Raw genomic sequence first — 25,210 nt, 5'->3', positions numbered from 1 at the left:
ACAAAATATTCAGCTATCCAAACATGACTTTTCAGATTGATATCTTTTACGGTTTTTGTGAAAACGCAATTTACGTTTAGCGATTTTTTCAGAAAATGGAATCGGTTATAATGTAACCCTATGGAAGGGATTTAGAGTGTGTCATGTGACCTTTACAGTGGAGATCTTTGAAAACAAAAATTATCTTTAAAAAAAGGGCGAACACATTGCTCTCACGCCCACAAGATCTACTTGTCATACACAATTTATATATCAAAACGTAGGTATGCTTGTCTGGTTTCAGGCAATGTGATCAGTTTTGTGATATGTATTTTAGTTTTAGTTCCAGGAGCTTCTAAAGGACAAGAGCGACAAAACCACTCTCATTGACCGTCATGTTAAAAATTGTAAAAATTTTCCTGCAAAACACACAAAGACGCTCTTTTCTAAATCGCTGGCATGGCCACAATTTTAAGTTTATCAACATAAATTTCATATCGATGCGTTCACAAGGGCCGTGTCTTTCAAACGGTGAAGTCGCTGTATCGATCGCATGTACGGTTGTGGATTTATTACGTTTTGTTTGGAGGCGTAATTAATGTATTGGTCTGTGAATTAAAAGGCGTTTGTAATGGAATTTCTTTCCATAAATAGCTTTCTACCTCAGTGCAATATTCCTCCTCACTGACCTGGGGGGAGGGGAAACCTCTTGAGGGGGGAGGGGCGACCAGGAAGTCAGCATACTCTCTACTTTGCAGATAGAGAAAGGAGCTGTGTGTCCTAAAGATAGTGTAGTGGTTATGGTGAATGGCTTTGGTGCGGGCTCAGCAATTCAGCATTCCCACTCGCATTTTCCTCAGGGAATGCATTTTCTAGTTCTTCTTCTTAATTTTAATTTTAATTTTATTCCGTACGTTTTTTGGCTCTGCGTAACTTCTGCATACTTTCAGCTATTGAGACCATTCAACTTTTAAAATGTTCATCTCGTTCAGCTAACGATGGGACTTCTTCAAGTTTTTTTGTACTATTTATACTTTTTAAAATATTAAGCTTTTAGACACTTTTTTTTAACATTGAAGTCAATGAGAACATCCTTTTTCCTGCTTCAAAACACACGTTCTGCCAAAAGTTTCAGCTACTTCATACTTTCACTTACAGACACCAAACAAACTTTAAAGCAGTCACAAAATATTCAGCTATCCAAACATGACTTTTTAGATTGATATCTTTTACGGTTTTTGTAAAAACGCAATTTACGTTTAGTGATATTTTCAGAAAATGTAATCGGTTATAATGAATTCCTATGGAGGGGATTTAGAGTGTGTCATGTGACCTTTAGAGTGCAGATCATTGAAAAAAAAATTATCTTTAAAAAAAGGGGAAACAAATTGCTCTCACGCCTACAAGATCTACTTGTCATACACAATTTATATATCAAAACGTAGCTATGCTTGTCTGGTTTCAGGCAATGTGATCAGTTTTGCGATAGGCATTTGACTTTTAGTTCCAGGAGCTTCTAAAGGACAAGCACCTCAAACTCCCTCCCATTGACCGTCATGTTAAAAAGTCTAAAAAATGTTTCTGCAAAACGCACAAAGACGCTCTTTTCTAAATCGCTGGCATGGCCACAATTTTAAGTTTATCAACATAAATTTCATATCGATGCGTTCACAAGGGCCGTGTCTTTCAAACGGTGAAGTCGCTGTATCGATCGCATGTACGGTTGTGGATTTATTACGTTTTGTTTGGAGGCGTAATTAATGTATTGGTCTGTGAATTAAAAGGCGTTTGTAATGGAATTTCTTTCCATAAATAGCTTTCTACCTCAGTGCAATATTCCTCCTCACTGACCTGGGGGGAGGGGAAACCTCTTGAGGGGGGAGGGGCGACCAGGAAGTCAGCATACTCTCTACTTTGCAGATAGAGAAAGGAGCTGTGTGTCCTAAAGATAGTGTAGTGGTTATGGTGAATGGCTTTGGTGCGGGCTCAGCAATTCAGCATTCCCACTCGCATTTTCCTCAGGGAATGCATTTTCTAGTTAGTGGGAATGCTTTAATAAGCATTCCCAGTATTGATATTCGTTTTTTATTATTCTTCTTCTTAATTTTATTCCGTACGTTTTTTGGCTCTGCGTAACTTCTGCATACTTTCAGCTATTGAGACCATTTAACTTTTAAAATGTTCGTCTCATTCAGCTAACGATGGGACTTCTTCAAGTTTTTTTGTACTATTTATACTTTTTAAAATATTAAGCTTTTAGACACTTTTTTTAACATTGAAGTCAATGAGAACATCCTTTTTCCTGCTTCAAAACACACGTTCTGCCAAAAGTTTCAGCTCCTTCATACTTTCACTTACAGACACCAAACAAACTTTAAAGCGGTCACAAAATATTCAGCTATCCAAACATGACTTTTTAGATTGATATCTTATACGGTTTTTGTGAAAACGCAATTTACGTTTAGTGATTTTTTTATCGGTTATAATGTAATCCTATGGAGCAGGTTTAGAGTGTGTCATGTGACCTTTAGAGTGGAGATCTTTGAAAACAAAAATTATCTTTAAAAAAAGGGCGAACAAATTGCTCTCACGCCCACAAGATCTACTTGTCATACACAATTTATATATCAAAACGTAGGTATGCTTGTCTGGTTTCAGGCAATGTGATCAGTTTTGTGATACGTATTTTAGTTTTAGTTCCAGGAGCTTCTAAAGGACAAGAGTGACAAAACCACTCTCATTGACCGTCCATGTTAAAAATTTAAAAAATTTTCCTGCAAAACACACAAAGACGCTCTTTTCTAAATCGCTGGCATGGCCACAATTTTAAGTTTATCAACATAAATTTCATATCGATGCGTTCACAAGGGCCGTGTCTTTCAAACGGTGAAGTCGCTGTATCGATCGCATGTACGGTTGTGGATTTATTACGTTTTGTTTGGAGGCGTAATTAATGTATTGGTCTGTGAATTAAAAGGCGTTTGTAATGGAATTTCTTTCCATAAATAGCTTTCTACCTCAGTGCAATATTCCTCCTCACTGACCTGGGGGGAGGGGAAACCTCTTGAGGGGGGAGGGGCGACCAGGAAGTCAGCATACTCTCTACTTTGCAGATAGAGAAAGGAGCTGTGTGTCCTAAAGATAGTGTAGTGGTTATGGTGAATGGCTTTGGTGCGGGCTCAGCAATTCAGCATTCCCACTCGCATTTTCCTCAGGGAATGCATTTTCTAGTTCTTCTTCTTAATTTTAATTTTAATTTTATTCCGTACGTTTTTTGGCTCTGCGTAACTTCTGCATACTTTCAGCTATTGAGACCATTCAACTTTTAAAATGTTCATCTCGTTCAGCTAACGATGGGACTTCTTCAAGTTTTTTTGTACTATTTTTATACTTTTTAAAATATTAAGCTTTTAGACACTTTTTTTTAACATTGAAGTCAATGAGAACATCCTTTTTCCTGCTTCAAAACACACGTTCTGCCAAAAGTTTCAGCTACTTCATACTTTCACTTACAGACACCAAACAAACTTTAAAGCAGTCACAAAATATTCAGCTATCCAAACATGACTTTTTAGATTGATATCTTTTACGGTTTTTGTAAAAACGCAATTTACGTTTAGTGATATTTTCAGAAAATGTAATCGGTTATAATGAATTCCTATGGAGGGGATTTAGAGTGTGTCATGTGACCTTTAGAGTGCAGATCATTGAAAAAAAAATTATCTTTAAAAAAAGGGGAAACAAATTGCTCTCACGCCTACAAGATCTACTTGTCATACACAATTTATATATCAAAACGTAGCTATGCTTGTCTGGTTTCAGGCAATGTGATCAGTTTTGCGATAGGCATTTGACTTTTAGTTCCAGGAGCTTCTAAAGGACAAGCACCTCAAACTCCCTCCCATTGACCGTCATGTTAAAAAGTCTAAAAAATGTTTCTGCAAAACGCACAAAGACGCTCTTTTCTAAATCGCTGACATGGCCACATTTTTAAGTTTATCAACATAAATTTCATATCGATGCGTTCACAAGGGCCGTGTCTTTCAAACGGTGAAGTCGCTGTAACGATCGCATGTACGGTTGTGGATTTATTAAGTTTTGTTTGAAGGCATATTTCACGTATTTGGTCTGTGAATTGAAAGGCGTTTGTAATGTTATTTCTTTCCATAAATAGCTTTCTACCTCAGTGCAATATTCCTCCTCACTGACCTGGGGGGGAGGGGAAACCTCTTGAGGGGGGAGGGGCGACCAGGAAGTCAGGATACTCTCTACTTTGCAGATAGAGAAAGGAGCTGTGTGTCCTAAAGATACTGTAGTGGTTATGGTGAATGGCTTTGGCGCTGGCTCAGCTATTCAGCATTCCCACTCGCATTTTCCTCAGGAAATGCATTTTCTAGTTTTAATTTTATTTTTCTCCTTTATTCCGTACGTTTTTTGGCTCTGCGTAACTTCTGCATACTTTCAGCTATTGAGACCATTCAACTATTAAAATGTTCGTCTCGTTCAGCTAACGATGGGACTTCTTCAAGTTGTTTTGTACTATTTATACTTTTTAAAATATTAAGCTTTTAGACACTTTTTTTTAACATTGAAGTCAATGAGAACATCCTTTTTCCCTTTCAAATCACATGCCCTGCCAAAAGTTTCAGCTCCTTTATACTTTCACTTACAGACACCAAACAAACTTTAAAGCGGTCACAAAATATTCAGGTATCCGGCTATGACTTTTCAGATTGATATCTTTTACGGTTTTTGTGAAAACGCAATTTACGTTTAGCGATTTTTTTCAGAAAATGTAATCGGTTATAATGAATTCCTATGGAGCAGGGTTACAGTGTGTCATGTGACCTTTAGAGTGCAGATCATTGAAAAAAAAATGATCTTTAAAAAAAGGGGAAACAAATCGCTCTCACGCCCACAAGATCTACTTGTCATACACAATTTATATATCAAAACGTAGGTATTTTTTTCTGGTTTCAGGCAATGTGGTCAGTTTTGTTATACGCATTTTATTTTTAGTTCGTGGAGCTTCTAAAGGACAAGAGTCCCAAATTTTCTCTCATTGACTGTAATGTTAAAGTCTAAAACATTTCCCAGCAAAACGCACAAAGACACTCTTTTTTAAATCGCTGACATGCCCACATTAAGTTTATCAACATAAATTTTATACTGATTTGTTCACAAAAGCCTTGTGTTTCAAACGGTGAAGTCACTGGTTCAATAGCATGTACGGTTGTGGATTTATTAAGGTTTGTTTGAAGGCTTATTTCATGTATTTGGTCTGTGAATTAAAGGCGTTTGTAATGCTATTTCTTTCCCTAAATAGCTTTCTTTACCTCAGTGAAGTCCTCCTCACTGACCTGGGGGGGGGAGAAAACCTTTTGAGGGGGGAGGGGTGACCAGGAAGTCGGGACACTCTCTACTTTGCAGATAGAGAAAGGAGCTGTGTGTCCTAAAGATAGTGTAGTGGTTATGGTGAATGGCTTTGGTGCGGGCTCAGCAATTCAGCTATTCAGCATTCCCACGCATTTTCCTCAGGAAATGCATTTTCTAGTATATACAACAATCTATTTTCAATTTTTCTACATTGCTGCCTAAATGTCCCAACTGGGGAACCTTTCTTTTTTTTTTTTTTTTTTTATGTTCAATTACTAGGGCAAACAGAGGGGAGAGAGGGCAGCCTTGCCTGGTGCCATTCACAATTGTAAGTTTTTCTGATTGGGTACCGCTTACTAAAATCGTGGCAGAGGGTATAGGCGGACATGATGCGTGAAAGCATTTTCGAGCCTAGTCCTATCTGGGCGAGGGTGTATTGAAGAAACTACCAACTGGCCCTGTTAAAGGCCTTTTCTGCATCAAAGGAGAGAAGGCAGGTCGGTATGTGATAACGCTGAGCATATGCTATGAGGTGTATGGGTTTTGGTGGTGTTGTCCCTGGCTTTGTGGCCGGGGACAAAACCTACCCGGTCTCTATGCATGGCAGTAAGGGTGAAAGACTGTTTGCCAAGATATTGGCAAACTGTTTTAAATCTATGTTCAAGGGGGGTATTTGTCTATAATTTGAGCATACAGAGGGATCCTTGCCAGGTTTTGGAATAACTATTTGGGCTTGGAGTAGAGTGGGAGAGGGATCATTTAAGTCTAGAGCCATGTTGGATGAATTTGCCTCTAATGACACATTTAGGTGCTTCCCACTTCGTAAACGTGTTGGTATCATGTGCATGGTCTGTATTAAAGTGTTTGATGGTCTGTATGATGTCTTGGGTGCCGACCGAGTCAGACAGTAGGTTGTCATTCAGCCTCCAAGAGGATATTTTCTTGGATGTGGGGATGTTCCCCAAGCTCATGTGTATATGTGGGGTATGGTCAGACCAGAGGGGTGAGACCTATAGAGGTGGTGGGGGAGTAATCCAATAGGGATTGAGAGATGAAGATGTAGTCCAGCCTACTGTAAGAGGAGTGTGCAGGGGAATAATGTGTAGTCTTTTTAGTAGTGGGGTGTAGTACTCTCTACACGTCCACTAGGGGATAAGTCAGAGTTTGCATTTTGGTCAGGGAGGCCGGTAGATTGAGGACTTTCCAGTTGAAGCGTTGAGACGAGGTATCAAATCTGCATTGAGGTCACCTCCCAGGATCATATTGGTTGTGCTAAATCATTTCAGGTGAGAGGTCACTCGGGGGAGGAACTGCAGTTGATCCTGATTTGGAGAATAAACGTTAATTACTGTATAGATCACATTCATATATGACAATTTAAGAAAGACATATCTCCCTGTAGGATCAATATAGGTGTCAAGAACATCTGGTGTGAATGAGGCATGGAATGCGATGGAGACCCCCTTGGATTTTGCAGAGGGGTTGGTTCTGTGAAACCAAATTAGGTATTGTTTATGGAGAAGATGTGGAATCGTGTCAGACAGAGTGAGTTTCCTGAAGGAGCAGGATTTCGGTACGGAGTTTATGGAAATTGTATAATATTTGCCTTCTCTTCTCGGGGTGTTAAGGCCCCTGAAGTTTAGGGAGGAGACTTTAAAGGAGGCTTGTGTCGTCATAGGGGGAACAATTTGGGGGGTAGGCAAATGTCGACATAGGTGCGTCTCGCTGTCTCAAGGAAGGGGGTAGGGGGGAGAAGGGGGGGAATAGAACGGCATCTAAGAGAGAACAGGTAGAAAGTAAGTATAAGAAATGGGAAAGAAGGAAAAGGAGAGGAAAGAAGAAAACCATGGCCTCAACGGCCACACTAGTAGCAGCTAAGGCCACAATGGGCGCTGAAAACCCTAAGTGGGTGGGTCGCGGTCAGTGCACAGAGGGGCCCGCGCACACCGGGCAGCAACAATAAACATTTATAAACATAACAGCTCAGGACCCTGAGTGGCTGTGTGTATTTTGTATACCTGTAAATGAGTATCTAGGAGGACAAGTCCTAGGAAGATGCAATAGAAACCTGACCGCATATAGGGTCCTGTACCTAGCTTCTAGATATAACCATACATTTTAAATAGGAGGGGGGAGGGAGAGAAGGGGGGGGTCCAAAATGGGAGGTGGACAATAATTGCATACAGAGAGTAAAACGTGCTTAAGAGGAGATCACATTACTAAGAAAAAAGACAAAACCTGTATGTGAGAGATAAAGAATGGGTTAGCAAAGTAATGTCCTAACAAAACTGTAAACGGGGATGGCTTCACGGTTCTGATGCCTGTGGAGAAAAAGGTAATCTGTCTAAACAGGCAGTGGAGGATCATCTAGCGGTCGACTTGGAGGCTTATGATTTTTAACGTTTGTTCTTGGATTGTTTCTGCCGAAACAACTATTATTATTATTCTTCAGGATTTATTATTATTATTATTCAGGATTTATATAGCGCCAACAGTTTACACATCGCTTTACAACTTGAGGGTAAACAGTACAAATACAATACACTTTTTTAATAAGAAGGAATCTGAGGGCCCTGCTCCTTTTTAGAGCTTACAATCAAAGAGGGAAGGTCAAGAGATACAAGAGCTAATAACTGGAGGATGTGCTGATGGAGAAAATAAATGTACAGTTGATAGGTGGGGACCAGATAGGCTTCTCTGAAGAGATGAGTTTTCAGGGATCGTCTGAATGTGGAGAAAGTCGGACAGATTGGGGTAGAGCATTCCAGAGGATGGCAGAGGCTCTAGAGAAGTCCTGAAAACGAGCATGGGATGAGGTGACAAAGGAGTTTGAGCGCATGAGGTCTTGGGAGGAGCGAAGAGAATGATTAGGTTGGTATTTTGAGACTAGGTTAGTGATGTAGCTGGGAGCCAGGTTGTGAGGTTGTGGATGGCTTTGTAAGTTATAGTTAGTATCTTGAATTTAATTAGTTGGCTGATTGGCAGAGGGGTATAGCAGACGCTGAGCAGTTTGTGGTGGACGAGCCTGGCAGCAGTGTTCATGATTGACTAAAGTGGGGCTAAGCCTATTTAGAGGTAAGCCAATGAGGAGGGGAGTTGCAGTAGTAGAGGTAGGAGATGACCAGGACGTGGATTGGAAGCTTTTTGGTAACATTGGTTAGGAAGGGGCATATCTTGGAGATGTTGCGAAGGGTTGAGGCGGCAAATGTTGTATATCGATAGGATGTGGGGCCGAAAGGTTATTTCAGAGTCAAGGATTACACCTAGGACCTTGGCGTGGGGGGACAAGTTGATAGTTGAGCCGTTGATATTGACAGAGAAATCGGAGGAAGTAGCTCCTGGGGGAGGAATTATAATGAGCTTGGTTTTGGATAGGTTGAGTTTGAGGAAGTGATGTGACATCCAGGCTGATATGTCTGCTAGTAAGTTGGTGATGCTTGAGGAGACAGATGGAGATATCTGTTTTCTCTGTACCTGTTTTATGAGAAAATGTAAAGTAATCTGAGTGGCGCCTGTGCCAAGCAGCAGACCTCCTCCTGTTTTCACAGTGCAGCAGGGCAGCCGCTCATTACTGGACCAAGAAGCTAGTGGAGATTAATGGTGTAGAGGTGTATATGCATAGTTACATTGATCCAAACTGGGATGGAATATATATATATATATATATATATAAAACCTGGAATTCTTCTTTAAGCTGGTGCCATGACTGCTGCCCCAGGTTTCTGTTTCAGGGTGGCTTCTTTCTCTTGCAGCATCCTATGGAGCCACTAGACTTGTGTCTCCCTACTCTGTGTGCATCAATAGAAACATCCAGCCCCATAGCCTAGGATGGCAAGGCACTTCCCTGCTCCTCTCTCTCCAATCTCCAAGCTAACAGATTGATTTGAGACTGCGCTGACCACTCTTAACTCTGTGAAGACCAAAATTGCAGGGAAGCACCACTAGGAAAGCAGGAGCCAGCAGAATTGATGTAAACTGCAAGTGCTGGGGTTAGAATTTTAACAAATGATTTACTGGGAATGTTTATTTTATTGCTCTCAATGTGTCAAGCTAAAACATGCTAATGGTTTGATATTACCTTAACACCCCTGATCTTTTATTCCACCACATTTGTACAGGATAATTTTTTGTTTTTTTTCTTGTACAGTCTGTTTTTCCCTTTTTATTGCAAAAAGACAATACAAACATGAAATCTCTACAATTATTCTCTTTTTGTTTTTATTCCTTTTAAGGTGACTCTCCATAATGTCCGTCTTTCGTTCAGGTGTTCTGGTCCTAACTTCGCCTCTCTCTGCATTGTCTGTGAGATTGGCACCTATTTTGGCTTCTGCGGCAAAGATTGTCCAAGATACTCTTTATGTTCACCTCCAACCAGGACTCTTGCTTACTGGCTCATCTCAACCCAGCTCCACCTGCATTCCAGCCACTAACGAAGTTTGCAAGCTAATTTCTAAACTATATTCGGATGCAGATGTCTATTCTAACCTGGATGTTCGTGTGCTTTTAACCAATATTAAAAACCAAAGTAACAGCCAGCAGATCTTCTCTTCTGTGCAGAACCTCTCCCACCCTCCAGAAGTGGTTCTCACAGACTTTCAGACAAGTGATGGTGGACAGTACAACCCTGCCAAGCAGCAGCTGGAGCGCTATGCAACAAACTGTTATAGTTGTCATCCAAACTTGATATCCATATTACTATATCCAGATTATGAACAAGCAGATTATTATAAGCCTGAAGAACTAAACAGTGGAGGAACGCTACTGCAGTGTCACAGTGATGTTGTGGTGGGCGGAACATTTGATAGGTTGCACAGTGCTCATAAAATTCTATTGAGTGTTTGCGGTTTGCTGTCTGATAGGCGTCTTCTCATCGGTGTTGCTGACGGTGAGCTACTGGACAGTAAGTAAAATATTCGTTGTGTTCACCTGGTAGTAGTTGGACATATCTTTGGTCTGATACAAGGCAACCTCTAAAAGTCGCACATTTTTCATGCAATCACATAACACTATATGGCAAAGCCATTTAATTTTATGCAAACTTTTATTTTAATGTTTTCTTGTTCTTTACATTTCAGATTTTATTTTCCTTTTCACACACTTCCTTTTTCCTGCATAGTTTTGGAATTTTATATACCGTGTGTGATTGATTTATTTAATATAAATATAAATATATATATAAATATAATAAATATAATATATATATATATATTACTGTAGAACACCCACTCAGCGCCAAATCAAACCCACAGATCCCTAAGCGGAACCAACAGAGACGAGAATAGTAAAATATTTTTCAATATACAACCATTGAGCAGCCGTTTAAAAAATGTAAAGGAAAATAAAAATACGGTATAAGAATAAAACAGTTCAGTCTCTGTAGTATTAAAATACACAAAACAGCGCTAAAAAATCAATAATGATGGTAAACAATCCAAAGTGCTGAATGGTGTGTCAGTAGTGGTAATCCTAGCGTGCACCTTCCACTAGGTAAAACAATTATTTCAATCCACCACGTGATGCACTCTCCCCAAGGTGGTTAAACTCGCCAGAAAACTGAATACAGCGAATACATCAGCCACTTTGTCACGGACCATCACTAGCAGGCGGGGACAGCAGGCACAGGAGCTCCACACAAGATCATAAAAACAAGGAACAGCAATATAGTGTAATCCTGTTTTATTAATCCAAAGTAGCCCATACACTGAAAACCACCTTAAACCTATCTACGTACATCAAATCACAAAAAAATTAGCATAAAAGTGACCCCAGAGGGCGCTATCACCAGATCCAGACATCCATGGAGAGCAGGGGAATCCTTGCAGACACCATAGCAGCTTCCTAGTTTGGAGAGCGGGTGAAGCACACGCGTCACTTCCTGGTTATCGGGGATGTCGTGGGTCACGTATTTGGGTGGGTCAGGTATTTGCACATGGTGTAAGCACTCTGAGCGTGACCCACGACATCCCTGCTTTGGATTGTTTACATCACCTTGACTACATCTAAGGCCCCCGTACACACGAGAGGATCTATCCACTGGAATTGATCTGCGGATCAGTTCCAGCGGATAGATCCGCTGGTGTGTACAACCCAGCGGATCTGTTTCCGCGGATTTTTATCCCCTGGGATGGATTTCAAGCGGATAAAAATTTGAAGACATGCTTTCAAATCTATCCGCTTAAATCCATCCCAACGGATTGATCCGCTGGTCTGTAAAGACTCACCGGATCAATCCGTCCGAATGGATCCCCCGCATGCGTCGTAATGATTCGACGCATGCGTGGAATTCCTTATATGACCACGTCGACGGCGCGACACTTCATCGCGATGGGATTTCGGCGCGGATTTCGATCCTATGGTGAGTACACTCCATCGGATCCAAATCCGCGGAAATCCTCGAGAGGATTTATCCGCGGAAACGGTCCGTTGGACTGTATCCGCGGATAAATCCTCTCGTGTGTACTAGGCCTAAGACTTTCTTTATTCAGTGTTTTTTACCACGAGTCTATCATTGATTTTTTTAGCGCTGTTTTGTGTATTTTAATACAGAGACTGAACTGTTTTATTCGTATACCGTGTTTTTGTATGTATGTATGTATATGTATGTGTATATATATATATATATATATAGTGTATGTGTGTGTGTGTATGTGTATATATAGTATTGGCCCGCTTGAAAGCGCGAAGTAATATCAAGACATTTTGGACAATTTCATGTTCCCAACTTAGTGGGAACAGTTTGGGGATGACTTCTCCTGTTCCAGCACAAAGCAAGGTCCATAAAGGCATGCATGAGCGAGTTTGAGGTCGAGGAACCTGACTGGCCTGCAGAGAGCCCTGACCTCAACCCGATAGAACACCTTCAGGGTGATTTAGCGTGGAGACTGCGAAGCCAGGCTTTCTAGTCCATATCAGTGCCTGACCTCACAAATGCACTTCTGGAAGAATGATAAAACATTCCCATAGACCTACTCCTAAATGTTGTTGTGCACAGCTTTCCCAGAAGAGTTGAAGCTGTTATAGCTGCAAAGGGTGGGCCAACTCAATATTGAACCCTATGGACCAAGACTGGGATACCATTAAAGTTCATGTGCATGTAAAGGCAGGCGTAACCATACGTGTGTGTGTGTTGTTTTTTTTTATTTAAAGAATACTTTTCTTTTTGTAAATGTGTGTTGCATTGCGGATAGGTTTCATTTTAATACTGTGCAAATGTACACAGCGTTGTGATGTGAACAGTAAAAAAAAACATGTGCCCTTACAATGACCTTTATTGACCAAGTGTAAAAAATGCAGGTATTTGCACATGGTGTAAGCAAGCCCTTAACCACTTACGGACCACCCACCGTGCATATACGTCGCTACTTTGACATTCTACCCTGGGGTTATGGCAGCAGCTGGCTGCCATAACCCTGGCATGTGTTTGTACATGGTGCGATCCCCTTTCACACAAATGTGGTCCCAGTGACGGATTCGCCACAAGATCACTTCCCGGTCATTTCCGCCACTTACCAGAGAGATCGGCAGCTGCAGAAACGATCCGATATGTAGGAGTGATGGGCAGGAAGTCGAGTAAGGGCAAGATGGCCCCCACTCAACTCTTTGCCCTTAATTGACCAGAGCAACGTCAAACGTCACTTCCACCCTCTGGCCTAAAGGACCCATTTGTTTTTTTTGTTTTTTTTATATGTATATATGTGTAAATATAAAATTGCATTTTTCTTTTTTTTTTCTTTTATTGCTTTTAAGTGTAAATGTGAGATCTCAGGTCTTTTTGAACCCAGATCTCACATTTAAAGAGGCCCTGTCCTGCTTATTTCCATTACAGGGGAGGTTTACATTACTTGTAATAGGAATAAAAGTGATCCAATTTTTTTTTTTTAAAGGGACAGTGTAAAATAACTTTTTTTTTTTGTTTTTTTTTGTTTTACCACTTTAGCCCTGGCAGAATTAGCTACTCAATGACCAGAGAATATTTTGCACGGCCGTGCGACGTTGTACCCAAATGAAATTGATATCCTTTTTTTCCCACTGTCATGGAAATTTGGCTGTATGCTGAGCGCACACCATATCTGCTGTGCTAATAAGCACACATTCCGTCTAATTTTATTATGCATCCTGCCTATCACTCCATTTCCCATGTATCCCCAAGTAAACAGACATCACCACAGCTTACGTTCTCAGCTACACGCTCTTCTCCCCTCTTCCCAGCATGCCCTTGGTTTTTATTCCAACATCACAAAAGCGACGACAAACAGGAAGTGATGGCTCCAACAGCCAATCTTCCTCCATGGGAAATTGCATCACAGAAAATCCTTCCTTCCTTCCTACAGGATGGGTTAATACAAACAACCAATGAATAATGGCGTCTTATGGGCGTGTCTGAGCATAGACAGGGGTATGCTTTACCTGGAAGCCATGTTCAACTAAACAAAGGAAGCTGCATGGCTAACAAACATGAATGTTTCTGACTATAACAACTGACTCCGTATTACTGCTGATATGAATCCTTATTTTGTGTTGTTCCAGAGAACGCATACCCAGATTATACTACTGTTCCTGTGGATGGGAGGTTATCTACAGGTGTACACTACGAGTCCTGACATGTACTGATAAGACACACAGCAGAGACCAGAGCGGCCATCCCCCCATATCCGATAATGTCCTTGCAGAGTTAATATATCCCCTCCAGATAATCATCTGTGCAATGCAGAGGGGCCCTTTTGCTGGTGGACATATCCCCACTCTGCAAACCCCTCTCTCCAACCTCAGAAAGTTTTCCACTACCAGACGGGACTCAACCAGCATCGGTCTGCCCCAGTCAGCTCTTTAAAACAGGCTGCGGGTGTACCAACACTGGGCGACACTATTACAATACGTATTAAATACATCTTCATAAAATTTCCACAACAGGCCCTCCTCTTTGTCATATGCTCCATGTGTCCCTCGATGAATCTTGACCTTCTTCATTCACCTGAAAATGAATCGGTCCTTTCCGTCCATAAAAAGGAAAACACGGCTTGACATGTAGACTCTGTTCTTCAGGAGAGATAACTTATAAGGAGGACATGACATGGTGAGCTGTAGTAATCGCCGGTTGGTCTGGGATCCTCTGTGGGTTGGGCTTCAGGACGTCTCATCGAGGAAGATGTGGTCATCTACTCAGGCTCTGGTAACGCGTCCAATCGGGCAACAGGAGCACCTCCTCATGACATATAGAAGGAATAGAAACAAAAATGACATGAGTATATACACCCCTACTTCCTTCAACCACGATCCAATGGAAAATAAAAAAGTTTGCCAAACCATTCAAAGGGTTCCAACCTTCATTAACTATAGCTCTGGCTTCAACAGTTTAAATGAACATCCCATCTACAATGGATGAGAAATTGTCCAATCGTATCATAAGCTCCCACCTTGTACATTCAGGAAACCATGCCCAGACCTGGTCTGGGTTGGTGAACAATTCCCTTCTAGCTGTTCCTGCCATTCTTACTTTCTCTTGCGCCATCGGATCCTCATGATCGGCCGTGACATAAGATGCTGGGACAAGTTTCACCAGCACGCATGAACCTCTTACATTAGGGGGAATTACCTTTTTATAAGCTGTAGATCTGCATAAACACTGAACTAAAGTTGAAACGCACTTGTGGGCTACCTATTTGTCCCGATACCAATACTAGCAAGAACCAGAGCTATTGTTAAAACTATAACCAATTTTTTTTTTTTTTTTTTTATAATTCTTTATTTTATGTATATTTTTTTTTTTTTCACAATCAAAAAACAATCTCTTCTGCATCATATATACCTTAACATCCATATTTCACATCAACTAAGCATCTCTTGGTCCTTATATACCTTTCTTCTTTCTTTGTTTTCACCCTCTCAACTCTCCCTTACACCAATACTGCCCCTTGCGTGGTCTTGCCTCCCCCGACCTCACCCAGCGGAGGAGCATTCCACCCAAAGGGAGTAATATTTCCCCCTTATTCCCCTCCCCAATCCCTCGCAAGGGAAAAAAAAAAAAAAACAAGATTATTCCTCTCCCCCCCTCAAGGATTCTGTTCCCTGTATTCAATATATGGAGTCCAGGTCCTCCGGTACTCCTCCTCTCGCTCCCTCAGCCCCATAGTGAGATTTTCCATCAGCTGAATCTCTGTTTTTCTACTAAGCCATTGTGTCCTTGTTGGAAGTGCTGTACTCTTCCATAGTATTGGTATACAGGACTTTGCTGCCGTAATCAAATGCCTTAACAGGGACTGCTTATATTTTTCCACAGATAGTGGGATGTCATATAATAGAAATGCTGATGGTCTGTCTCCGAGATTCACCCCAGTAATTTCACGGGTTGTATCCGAGACCATTTTCCAAAATTCTTTTAGTTTTTGAAAACCCCAAAAGATGTGTATCATAGTGCCTTCTTCTTTGTGACATCTCCAGCAAATGTTTGAGACTTGAGGGAAAATCCGATTTAACAATGTTGGTGTCCTATACCACCTTGTCAAAACTTTATAACCCCCCTCCTGATATCTGGATGCTATTGACGCCTTATGCGTGAATAAGAATATCTTATTTTTCTGTTTCTCTGAGAACTTTATACCCAGATCTCTTTCCCACGCCTGTATAAAGACAAGTTCTTCTGGTGCATCTGACTCGATCAGTAAATTATACATATATGATAATATATGTCTCATTGGTTCTCTTTTTAAACATATTTCTTCAAATTTCGATGGACTCCCTATTTCTTCCCCTCGAAGTTTCAAAGATCCTATGAAAGTTCTGAGCTGATTTCGTCTCCATAAGTCTAGATCTTCCCCATATGCCTTCTCCATCTCCTCATTATTCATCACATGGTTACCTATCATGAAATGCGTCAGTCTACTAAATCCTCTCCTTCTCAAATTACTAAAACATCGGTCCTTTAGACCTGGCTCAAAACCTGGATTACCCAAGACGGGTATCATTGGGCCGATACATTTCAACAGCTTCATTTTCTTCCCTATCCTTCTAATAACTCTGAGTGTAGCACTTATCATTGGGTGTTTTTTTGCAATCTGAGGTATATTAATCTCAGCTATCCACGCCATGCCTTCTAGGGGGATGTTACTAATCTCCCATTCCAAATTAACCCATGGTTTGTCCTGATGTGTACACCAATCCACTATTCGTGCTAGGTGTGAGGCGTCATAATAACCCATTGGATCTGGGAGTCCCACTCCCCCTCTTTCTTTTGGCAGAGTCAATATATTTCTCCGCACTCTGGGAGATTTTGCTGCCCAAATAAACTTAATAAACCTGGATCTCAAGTCTCTCAGAAATCCCGACGGTATTTTTATGGGTAAGGTCTGGAACAGATATAGTATTCTTGGCATCACATTCATTTTTATTATGTTGATTCTGCCAAACCATGAGAAGATCTCTTTATCCCATTTTTGCAGATCAAGTTTAATTTGTTTTATCAGGGGTACAAAGTTTAGTTCAAAAACTCTGCTTAACCTACATGGGATCTTAGTCCCCAAATATCCCAAGTGGGAGTCTGTCCATCTAAAAGGAAAATTGACTGCTAGTTGTTGCTGCAATCGAATATCTACCTCCACTCCCATAGCCTCTGACTTGTTATAGTTCACTTTGAAATTTGACATTTCCCCATATTTTTTTATTTCCGCTAGTAGACATGGTAATGACGTTACTGGGGAAGTGATCGAGAACAGTAGGTCGTCGGCATATGCTGCCACCTTATACTCATCCCCCTTACTCCGGATACCCCTGATATCTGAGTTAGCTCTTATAGTTCTCAGAAGTGGTTCCAGGGTAAGGATGAATATAATGGGGGAGAGTGGGCATCCTTGACGCGTTCCATTCTGAATAGGAAAAGGTCCTGATTTTATCTCATTGATTTTCACCCTCGCTGAGGGGCATGAATAGAGACTTGAGATCCAGTTTTGCAGACCCCTCCCCAATCCTATGTGTTGTAGTAAAATTTTTAGAAAACCCCAATCCACCCTGTCAAATGCTTTTTCCGCATCTGCGGATATGAGAACTAGTGGCTGTTTGGATTGCTGAGATAAATATATAGTACTTAAAACTCTGAGTATTTTCTCTGCCTTCTCTGCCCGGAGTGAATCCTACCTGATCCGGGTGTATCAGGGCGGGGATATATGTCAATACTCTATTGGCCAATATCTTCGCCAATATTTTTAGATCAACATTTAGCAGAGATATTGGCCGATAGCTGGCACACTGAGCAGGGTCCTTCCCTTCCTTAGGGATTACTGCTATTTCCGCCATTAATGTTTCCGCCAGCATCCTCTGTCCCTCTCGAATCGAGTTAAAGGCCGCGATGAATTTAGGAGCCAGCTTCTCGGCGAAAGTTTTATAATAGCGTAGTGTATACCCGTCGGGGCCTGGTGCCTTACCCATCTTTAGTGAACTAAGGGCCTCTATGAATTCTTCAACTGTTATCGGACCATCTATTTTCTCAGCATCTTCTGCCGATATCCTGGGCATCCCTGAAGCTTTTAAGTACTCCTTAATCCTCCCTTCTCTATTAGGGATTTGAGGCCCTGCGGATTGCCTGTCTAGTTGATATAAATTCGAATAATAGTTCTTAAATGCTTCCGCAATCAGCTGTGTGGACTTCACCAGCACGTCCCCTTGTATTTTGATTTTTTCAATCTGATTCCGAGCTCTCGTTTCTCTGAGTGCGTTCGCCAGAAGCCTGCTAGGTTTGTTTCCGTACTCATAGTAAGCTCTTCTGCATCGGCCTAATTTCGCTTTTGCTTTATCTGTTAACATAAGGTTCAGTTTGTCCCGCAGACCCGTCAATTTCTCCTCAATCCGATGCGTCTGCGATTTCTTATGCAATGTTTCCAAGAGTCGGATCTCTCCCAGCAGGGTATCAAGTTTGGCACTCAGAGAGCGTTTTCTCTGTGTTCCCAACGATATAAGCACCCCTCTCAGATAACACTTATGTGCCTCCCAGATACACAGTGGCGCCATTTCATCTGAGTCATTAATAGAAAAAAAGGTATCTAACTCCTGCATTATCCTATTCTCGTATTCTGGGTCTTTTAAGAGTGTTTCATTCAGCCTCCAGCTTCATTCACGAGGGCTTCTCTCTCCCCATTCTATACTACAATTAGTGGGTGCATGGTCCGAGATTGTGAATGACCCTATTGATGCTTCTCGCAGCCGAAGAAGTATATTCTGATCTACAAAAACATAATCAATTCTTGTATATGTCTTATGTTTAGCAGAGAAAAAACTATAATCTTTGTCATGCACATGCAGAGTCCTCCAGCTATCTATTAGCTGCAAGCCCTGTAACAGGCTCCTTGCTTTACGTAATTTCGTACTGGATAGATGGGAGACACCTTTTGATACATCTAATGTCGGATCTAGTGCTATGTTCAGATCTCCGCCCATTATTAGGATCCCTTCCTTATTTTGTTGCACTATTTCTAAGTATCTTTCCAGGGCAGATGTAGGATCATCATTGGGTAGATATAGATTTACCAATGTGATCTTTTGATCCTTTAACAGACCCTTAACTATGAGCATCCGTCCTGTGTCATCCATTATTACATTTGATTCTTTCCAGGGCATTTGCTTTGCTAGCATAATTGCTACCCCATTTGCTTTAGATGTCTGTGAGGCACCATGATATACCGTTGGAAACCTAGGATTACCCAGTTTTGGAATCTTGTCCTTTCTAAAATGAGTCTCTTGTAGGACAATTATCTGTGATTTAATTCTACCTAGTTCCGCCATCAGTTTTGAAAGTTTTTCTGGTCTGTTTAGTCCCTTTACATTATAGGAAGTAAAGTTTACCGAATCCATTTTATCTCCCTTTCCACCCGCTCTAGGTCAATTCTCCTATGGTGGCCAGGGGCATGCGAGAGGGTGCCCCAAGATCCCAGGGGGAAGCTACGGGTCGAGAAGAGGGGGCGAGGAAGAGGAGAAGAAAGAAAAAAAAAAAAAAGATCCCTCCCCTGTCCCTCGGGACCTGGTCGTTCGCCCGGGATCCCAAGTAGTTTCCTTCCCTTTCCCTCCCCTCCCCCTAGCCCTTGTCAGCAGGCCCCTAACAATCTGTAGGGCGCCCCGCTGTTACTATTAGGGCCAGTGAGAGGAGGTAAAAAAAAATTAATAAATCAATAAATAGAAAAAAAAAAAGAAACGCCTCTGGCTTGCCTCCTCTTGGAGGAGAGGCGTTATAGGTGGGGAGAGTGTATAGGCAATGAAGAGCGAGAAAGGCAGCCACGGTGCCCCTCAGCGTTTAGCCGCGCACACCTCTACTAACCCCTACTAACCTTATATCCCCCTTAGGGCTATCTCAACCCTTCCTTCTATCCATTCCTTCTGAGTTTTTTTTCTTTTTACTCCCTTTTAAAAGCCTTACAGATGGGGGATAGGGTCAATGCGGGCAGACATATATACGGAAAAAAAAAAATTCCAGATGAACAAAAAGAAAAAAAGAAGTGAAAGTGAAACACAGTAATATATAATATATACATGTTATGCAGTTATACAAAGACAGTCTGTCCCTATCCATTCTTCATTTCTTATTCATCCTCTAGCTTTTTTTTTTCTTTTTTTTAGACATTAGGAGTAAAAGTTTCCCCTATGTATTCATCATCCATAGTCCAATTAACGGCATAACAGAAGCACAAAAAATAAATAAAAAATTCCCCTTTCTTTCTTTCTTTTTTCCCCACCCCTTATCCGAGGTCCCTTTAACCCCTTATCCCTCCCTACCCCAATCCCTCTATCTTCCCTCCTTATCGGTGTATCCATGTGGTTAATGTGATCCATGTGATAAATAGGCGTGTGTTACATACCCACACTCCAAAAAAAAAAAAAAAAAACGCATAGTGGTAGCCCACTATCTACCTAGTGGAGGCAGTTATGGGCTCTCTTCCCAACCCCCCCTATAGTGTTCTATCTTCAGTGCCAAAAAAAATAAAAAAATTTTTTTACTTGTGTATATATTTTTGAAAGAAAGAAAAAAGGTGTTCACCCCTTCCTATGTAGATATTATATTTATATTCACGTGTGCATTAAATGTGTATTAAATATGTGAGACTTTTCATCTAGGATCCCTATTCCCCCCTCTTTCTGCCCCCCCCGCCCCCCCCCCTTACCTCACACATATAAAAAAAAAAAAAGAATCCTACTCAGTAGGCACACAGCAACAAAAAAAAAAAAGAAAAACCCTTATCCCCTGGACCTCGAGTATAAACTTGTTATTTGTATAGACTCCTATACCAGCTCGCAGAGAAACCAACGTCATACAAAATAAAAAAAAATAATAAAACAAGACAGAAAAAAAAAAAAAAAAAACATGAAGGGTAGAACGAGGCAAACGAGAACACGGAGGTAGCTCTGATCCAAAAAAAAAAAAAAAAAACGCTATCTCCAGCATATCTCCCTTTCTATTCCTCCTTTTCAGCTCCTTTCAGCTCTTTTTCTCCCTTTAGCCACCTTCCTTCCCACCTCTTCTGTACCCATATAGCTATATTTATATAACCGGCCTTCTCCTTTCTCCTTTGCCTCCTTCTCCCCTTCCCCCGGCCTTCTCCCCACCCCCCTTCCAAAAATAAAAATAATCCATCTCAGAGAAAAACAGCAGCCCTAAAAAAAAAAAAAAAAAAAAACAGAAAAAAAAAGTTCATAGATTTCTCTAGGGGGAAAAAAAAAAATAGGAAAAAGTTTCCCCTCAAAAAAAAAAAGGGGAAAAAAATATTCATTATCCCGTTAGGGGTTACATCCTCTTTATAGGTGGTCTCTTCCTCCTCCTTAGCTTCCTTATCCTCCTGTCCTCTGCCAGAGTTCACTGTATTCAGAATCTGTCCGATGCTATGGGCATCTCCAACCAATTAGGGACATTAATGGGCTCTGCCTCCAAAAAACTGAAGAGTTCTGTTAACTGAGCGGGGACCCTTAAATTAAAACTCTGTCCCTCCTTCTTAACAATAATTGACAAAGGGTATCCCCATCGATATGTAGCCTCCTTGCTACGTATATACTCCAATAAGGGTCTTAGCATCCGGCGTCTCCATTTCGTTTGCCTGCAGAGATCAGGATAGATCTGTATATCGCCGCTCTCCCATTTTATTACTCCTTCTTTCCATGCCGCTCTCATTATATCTTCCTTAATCCTATAAAAATGTACCCTGCAAACGACATCTCTAGGGCTGGGTTGGGCAGGGTGTCGGATGGTGGGGACTTTATGTACCCGGTCTAATTCAATCGGGGTGTCTATGGGGTTTTTCAGAATTTGATTTAATATAACCGAGACCGTTTCTCTCAAGGCCAACCCCTCCAAATTCTCTGCTATCCCCTTTATTCGGATATTGTTCCTTCTGCTCCTGTGCTCAGCCTCCTCTGTATGTAGTTGTATCATAGCTAGGTGTTGACGTTGCCTTTTTAATTCTTCCTCCATATGTGCCACTCTGCACTCCGTAGTGCTGCATTGTTCTTCCAAATTTTTAATTTTGTGCTCCCCCCTCGCTACCCCAGAACGCACCTCCTCAATTTAATCTCTTAATGCCCCCGTTATGCTTTTTGCCAGTATCTGTATGTCCTCTTTTGTGGGGAGCGCCTGTATAAGTATACTGAGCTGCCTAATGTCCAGCGCACCATCTTGCTCCAGAGTCTGTGTGTCCCTTGTGTTAGATAAGCATACCTTAATCTCCCCCTCTTTTATTGTCGGTGCTTCACTGGGGGGGGTCCAGCTGTCCTGTGCCTCTCCCTTTGGACGTACCTGTGAGCATCGCCGATGTTACTGCGGGGGCTTGCAATGAGATTTCGGGTAGCGAGTCCCGCCTCGCGGTCATACTGGGAGCAGCGTCTGCGGCATCCGCGGCGTCTGTGATCTCTGCTACGGCATCGGCGGTGTCCACAGCGTCTGCCTGCTGAAGCGGTTCCTCTCTCACCCTGAGGTATCGGGTGATATACGAGTGGCTTGGAGCGTATGGTACTCCTGAACTCCTGCCTTTGCTCCTTCCTCGGCGCGACATGGGCCACTTAGAATGGGGTAAGTAATCTGTTTGTTTTTTTTTCTCCTTTGCCGTCCTTCTGCTGGGTGTGCGCAGCTCTCTCGCCAGGAGCACCTCTCTAGCTTCCTCACTCCGTCATGCCCAGGTCACTCCCCCCGGAAACGGAAGCCACATTTCTATAACCAATTTTTAAGCTCTAGAAATGTGTTGTTAAATTCTATTTACAAGTGTCTGGAGTCTTTACTAGTTTGTCAAAACTCCTCGTACCAATGTGAACATCGTATATAACATGTCCCGATGGGGACTAAAGCTTGGTGGAGATTCCGAGTAGACCCAGCAATTGGTCCTGTTTGTTTTCTTAGTCGGAGAATACACTTTAAACAATAAGTTTGGATGTTTTCATTGTTGCCCTTGCTAAAATATACTAAACAAAAAATTTTAAATAAATGAAGATACTCCTCATTTCTTTGGTGTGGTTGAGCAACTTCTTGCAGTGGCTGGCGTGGTCTCGTCCCTCAAGCTTCTTTACAACGACCCAGTCACCTGGTTGGAAAGAATGTAAATGGGTTATGGTGTTGGGTCCAGGAGGGACTCGTGAACCCTGTGTGGACCTTTTTGAAGTTCATGTTACAGTGACCTTTTTGAAGTTCATGTTACAGTGACCCCCCATTGAGAATGTCCAATAGGACGAAACGCGTCTGGAGGCAGCGTCAGTGACGTCACCACGCCTAGGAGGAGGGCTCCGTAAGCCGGCCGGCTTGTTTTATCTGTTTAATGCTGTGTTTATACTGCCTAAGTGTAAGTACATTACTTTCTTAAATAAATTTGTATACCTACGATATCACGCTATTGCGTCCCTTTCTATTCTCCTGTCTACATGTGAGCCGGATTGGGTTACGCTTATCGGTATACTGTGGTTGCTGATGAATTGTGGGGTGTCCTAAATCGGAAATACATACCAACTTCAAACCTCAGCTGTCTTTTGATTGGAAATCTGAGCCCGGGGGATTTAAAGGCCGTGGCTGGGTTATAGCCAACTGCACCAAAGGCTTGCTATCTGGTAAGCTGATATACAATTCCGGTGGTGGGATCTCACACACTGTATGCATGTCACCTGGTGCATTGAAAAATCAACATCTTCACATGCAAATCAGCCTCTGATCAATAGTGTTTTTGTCTCTGCTGGAGAATCAATCCAATATCCACTATTACTTACACTACCTGTGGACTGTTGTACTATTATATTCATTTTGTTATTTGGCGCGGCTTTTTATATTGTTTATTTTTCTTGTCATCACACGCTAGCCGCTGCCTATATCTATGGTGTTGTGTTAGCGCGGTTTTTTAGTGTATATATGTTACAGTGACTGCACCTACCCCATTAGCTGAGAATGTAGGTGACCACTAATGAGGAAAGTATGATTCATTATGGCAATAAACCAGACATGTGGGACTGTGGTCTGTGGGACTGTGGTCACTGCATAACCTGTGCGTGGCTTACCATCTGGGGTGTAATGCCTGAAACCATTAACAAAAAGGTTATTATGGGAGTGTCCTTCACCAGACTGCTGATTCAAATTCCATCAAAGAAACACAGTCGTGGCACAAGCTTGGATAGAATTAGGTTAGTATTGGTTTGAAAAACTGTTGCATACATTTATCCCCCATTTTCTTCCTCATCAAACTGAAGGAAGAAATGCAGGATTAGAATGGTGCAGGGAAAAAAAACAATTAAATTGCTTATGATACTTTTACCTCCTTAGGCATGTTTTTATTTATCCATGTGTACAGCTTTCTATGTACAAACACTTTCAGAACCTCCTTGGCCCTGAAAAAATTATTACTCTATCCTTCATATCTAACCTGCAAAGAATGGCAAGCAATAATGACATTCTTGTACATTGGTAAATTGTCAATGACATTCTTCAAAACCAATTCAACTAAACCCTCTAACTCTTTCTTGTTCCTACAAAAATACAACAGCCGCAACGAGTAGTAGGATCACAGCGGTAAGTTCGAACATATTCATGTTGCTACATACAAACAATGAGAAGACTAAAACACGAGACAAACATTAAGATACAAATGTGGGGAAGATACTTCATAGCTTCCAAAACAAAAATGAAAAGAACCAAAAAAAAAAACCAAACAGCCAGAATGCTGCATGCACTCTTTTAGCAATAGAGAAAAATACAATGTGAAAAACATGAGAGCGGCTCGAAAAGCTTGCATGAATCAGCCATACAAAGTTCAAAAACGGGCATGAGAATTTTAACCACAAAAGCGTGTACTACACGATATCAAAAGTATCTTCCAAAGGAAACCACCTTACTCTACCCTCTGAACATATATGCCATTATTTAAGGGGTCTCCTGTCCAGAGCCCCAAATCCAGACTTAATATGCGGTGCAGCTGTTTGAGTGGTGTGGAGCCATCCTCCACTGCATGGATGGCACATTACTCATGACGTTTCAAATCGCTTTTTTGGCGAACCAGAGAACCCTGCGCTTTACTTTCAGAGCGGTTATTGGTTGTGCCTTTCTCACATTAATTGACCCCTGGAATCTTGATTATTGTACACCGCCTGACCAGGGCTGTTAGAATTTCTTTCAGCTGCTTGTTGTCTGGTAAGGGGACATCATATACGGTGGTGGTGCACACTGTAGTGGATTTCTGGGTGCCTTTTGTTTACCATCTGCTCAGGGCATTTTTGTATTCAATTTCTGCTGTCTGGTAAGGAGGCCTTTTATGCGGTGGTGGTACACCTGTGTAATTTATCACTGGGTGCAGTTATTATTTTCCCATTGTTAGTGCATTAGTCCTGTCATATAGTTATTAGAATTTCTTTTTTGGGTTAATTG

At 41.5% G+C, this 25,210-nt stretch overlaps 1 protein-coding gene across 4 annotated transcripts in view; it reads left to right on the top strand.

The window, feature by feature from the left end:
- The window catches only part of COASY (Coenzyme A synthase), an 855,545-nt gene that overhangs the window by 97,380 nt on the left and 732,955 nt on the right, over window positions 1-25,210 (top strand). For all 4 annotated transcript variants that reach the window (XM_040331793.1, XM_040331796.1, XM_040331792.1 and 1 more), the window contains exon 2: window positions 9,588-10,255. In XM_040331793.1, coding sequence (XP_040187727.1) covers window positions 9,601-10,255 — 655 coding nt within the window. In that variant the 5' untranslated portion in view covers window positions 9,588-9,600. The remainder of the gene's footprint in view (window positions 1-9,587; window positions 10,256-25,210) is intronic.

The sequence above is a fragment of the Rana temporaria genome, chromosome 12, assembly GCF_905171775.1.
Source record: "Rana temporaria chromosome 12, aRanTem1.1, whole genome shotgun sequence".
NCBI classification, from domain to species: domain Eukaryota; kingdom Metazoa; phylum Chordata; class Amphibia; order Anura; family Ranidae; genus Rana; species Rana temporaria.
The sequence above is the reverse complement of the archived record's forward strand: the minus strand, read 5'-3'. Positions and strand labels throughout refer to the sequence as shown.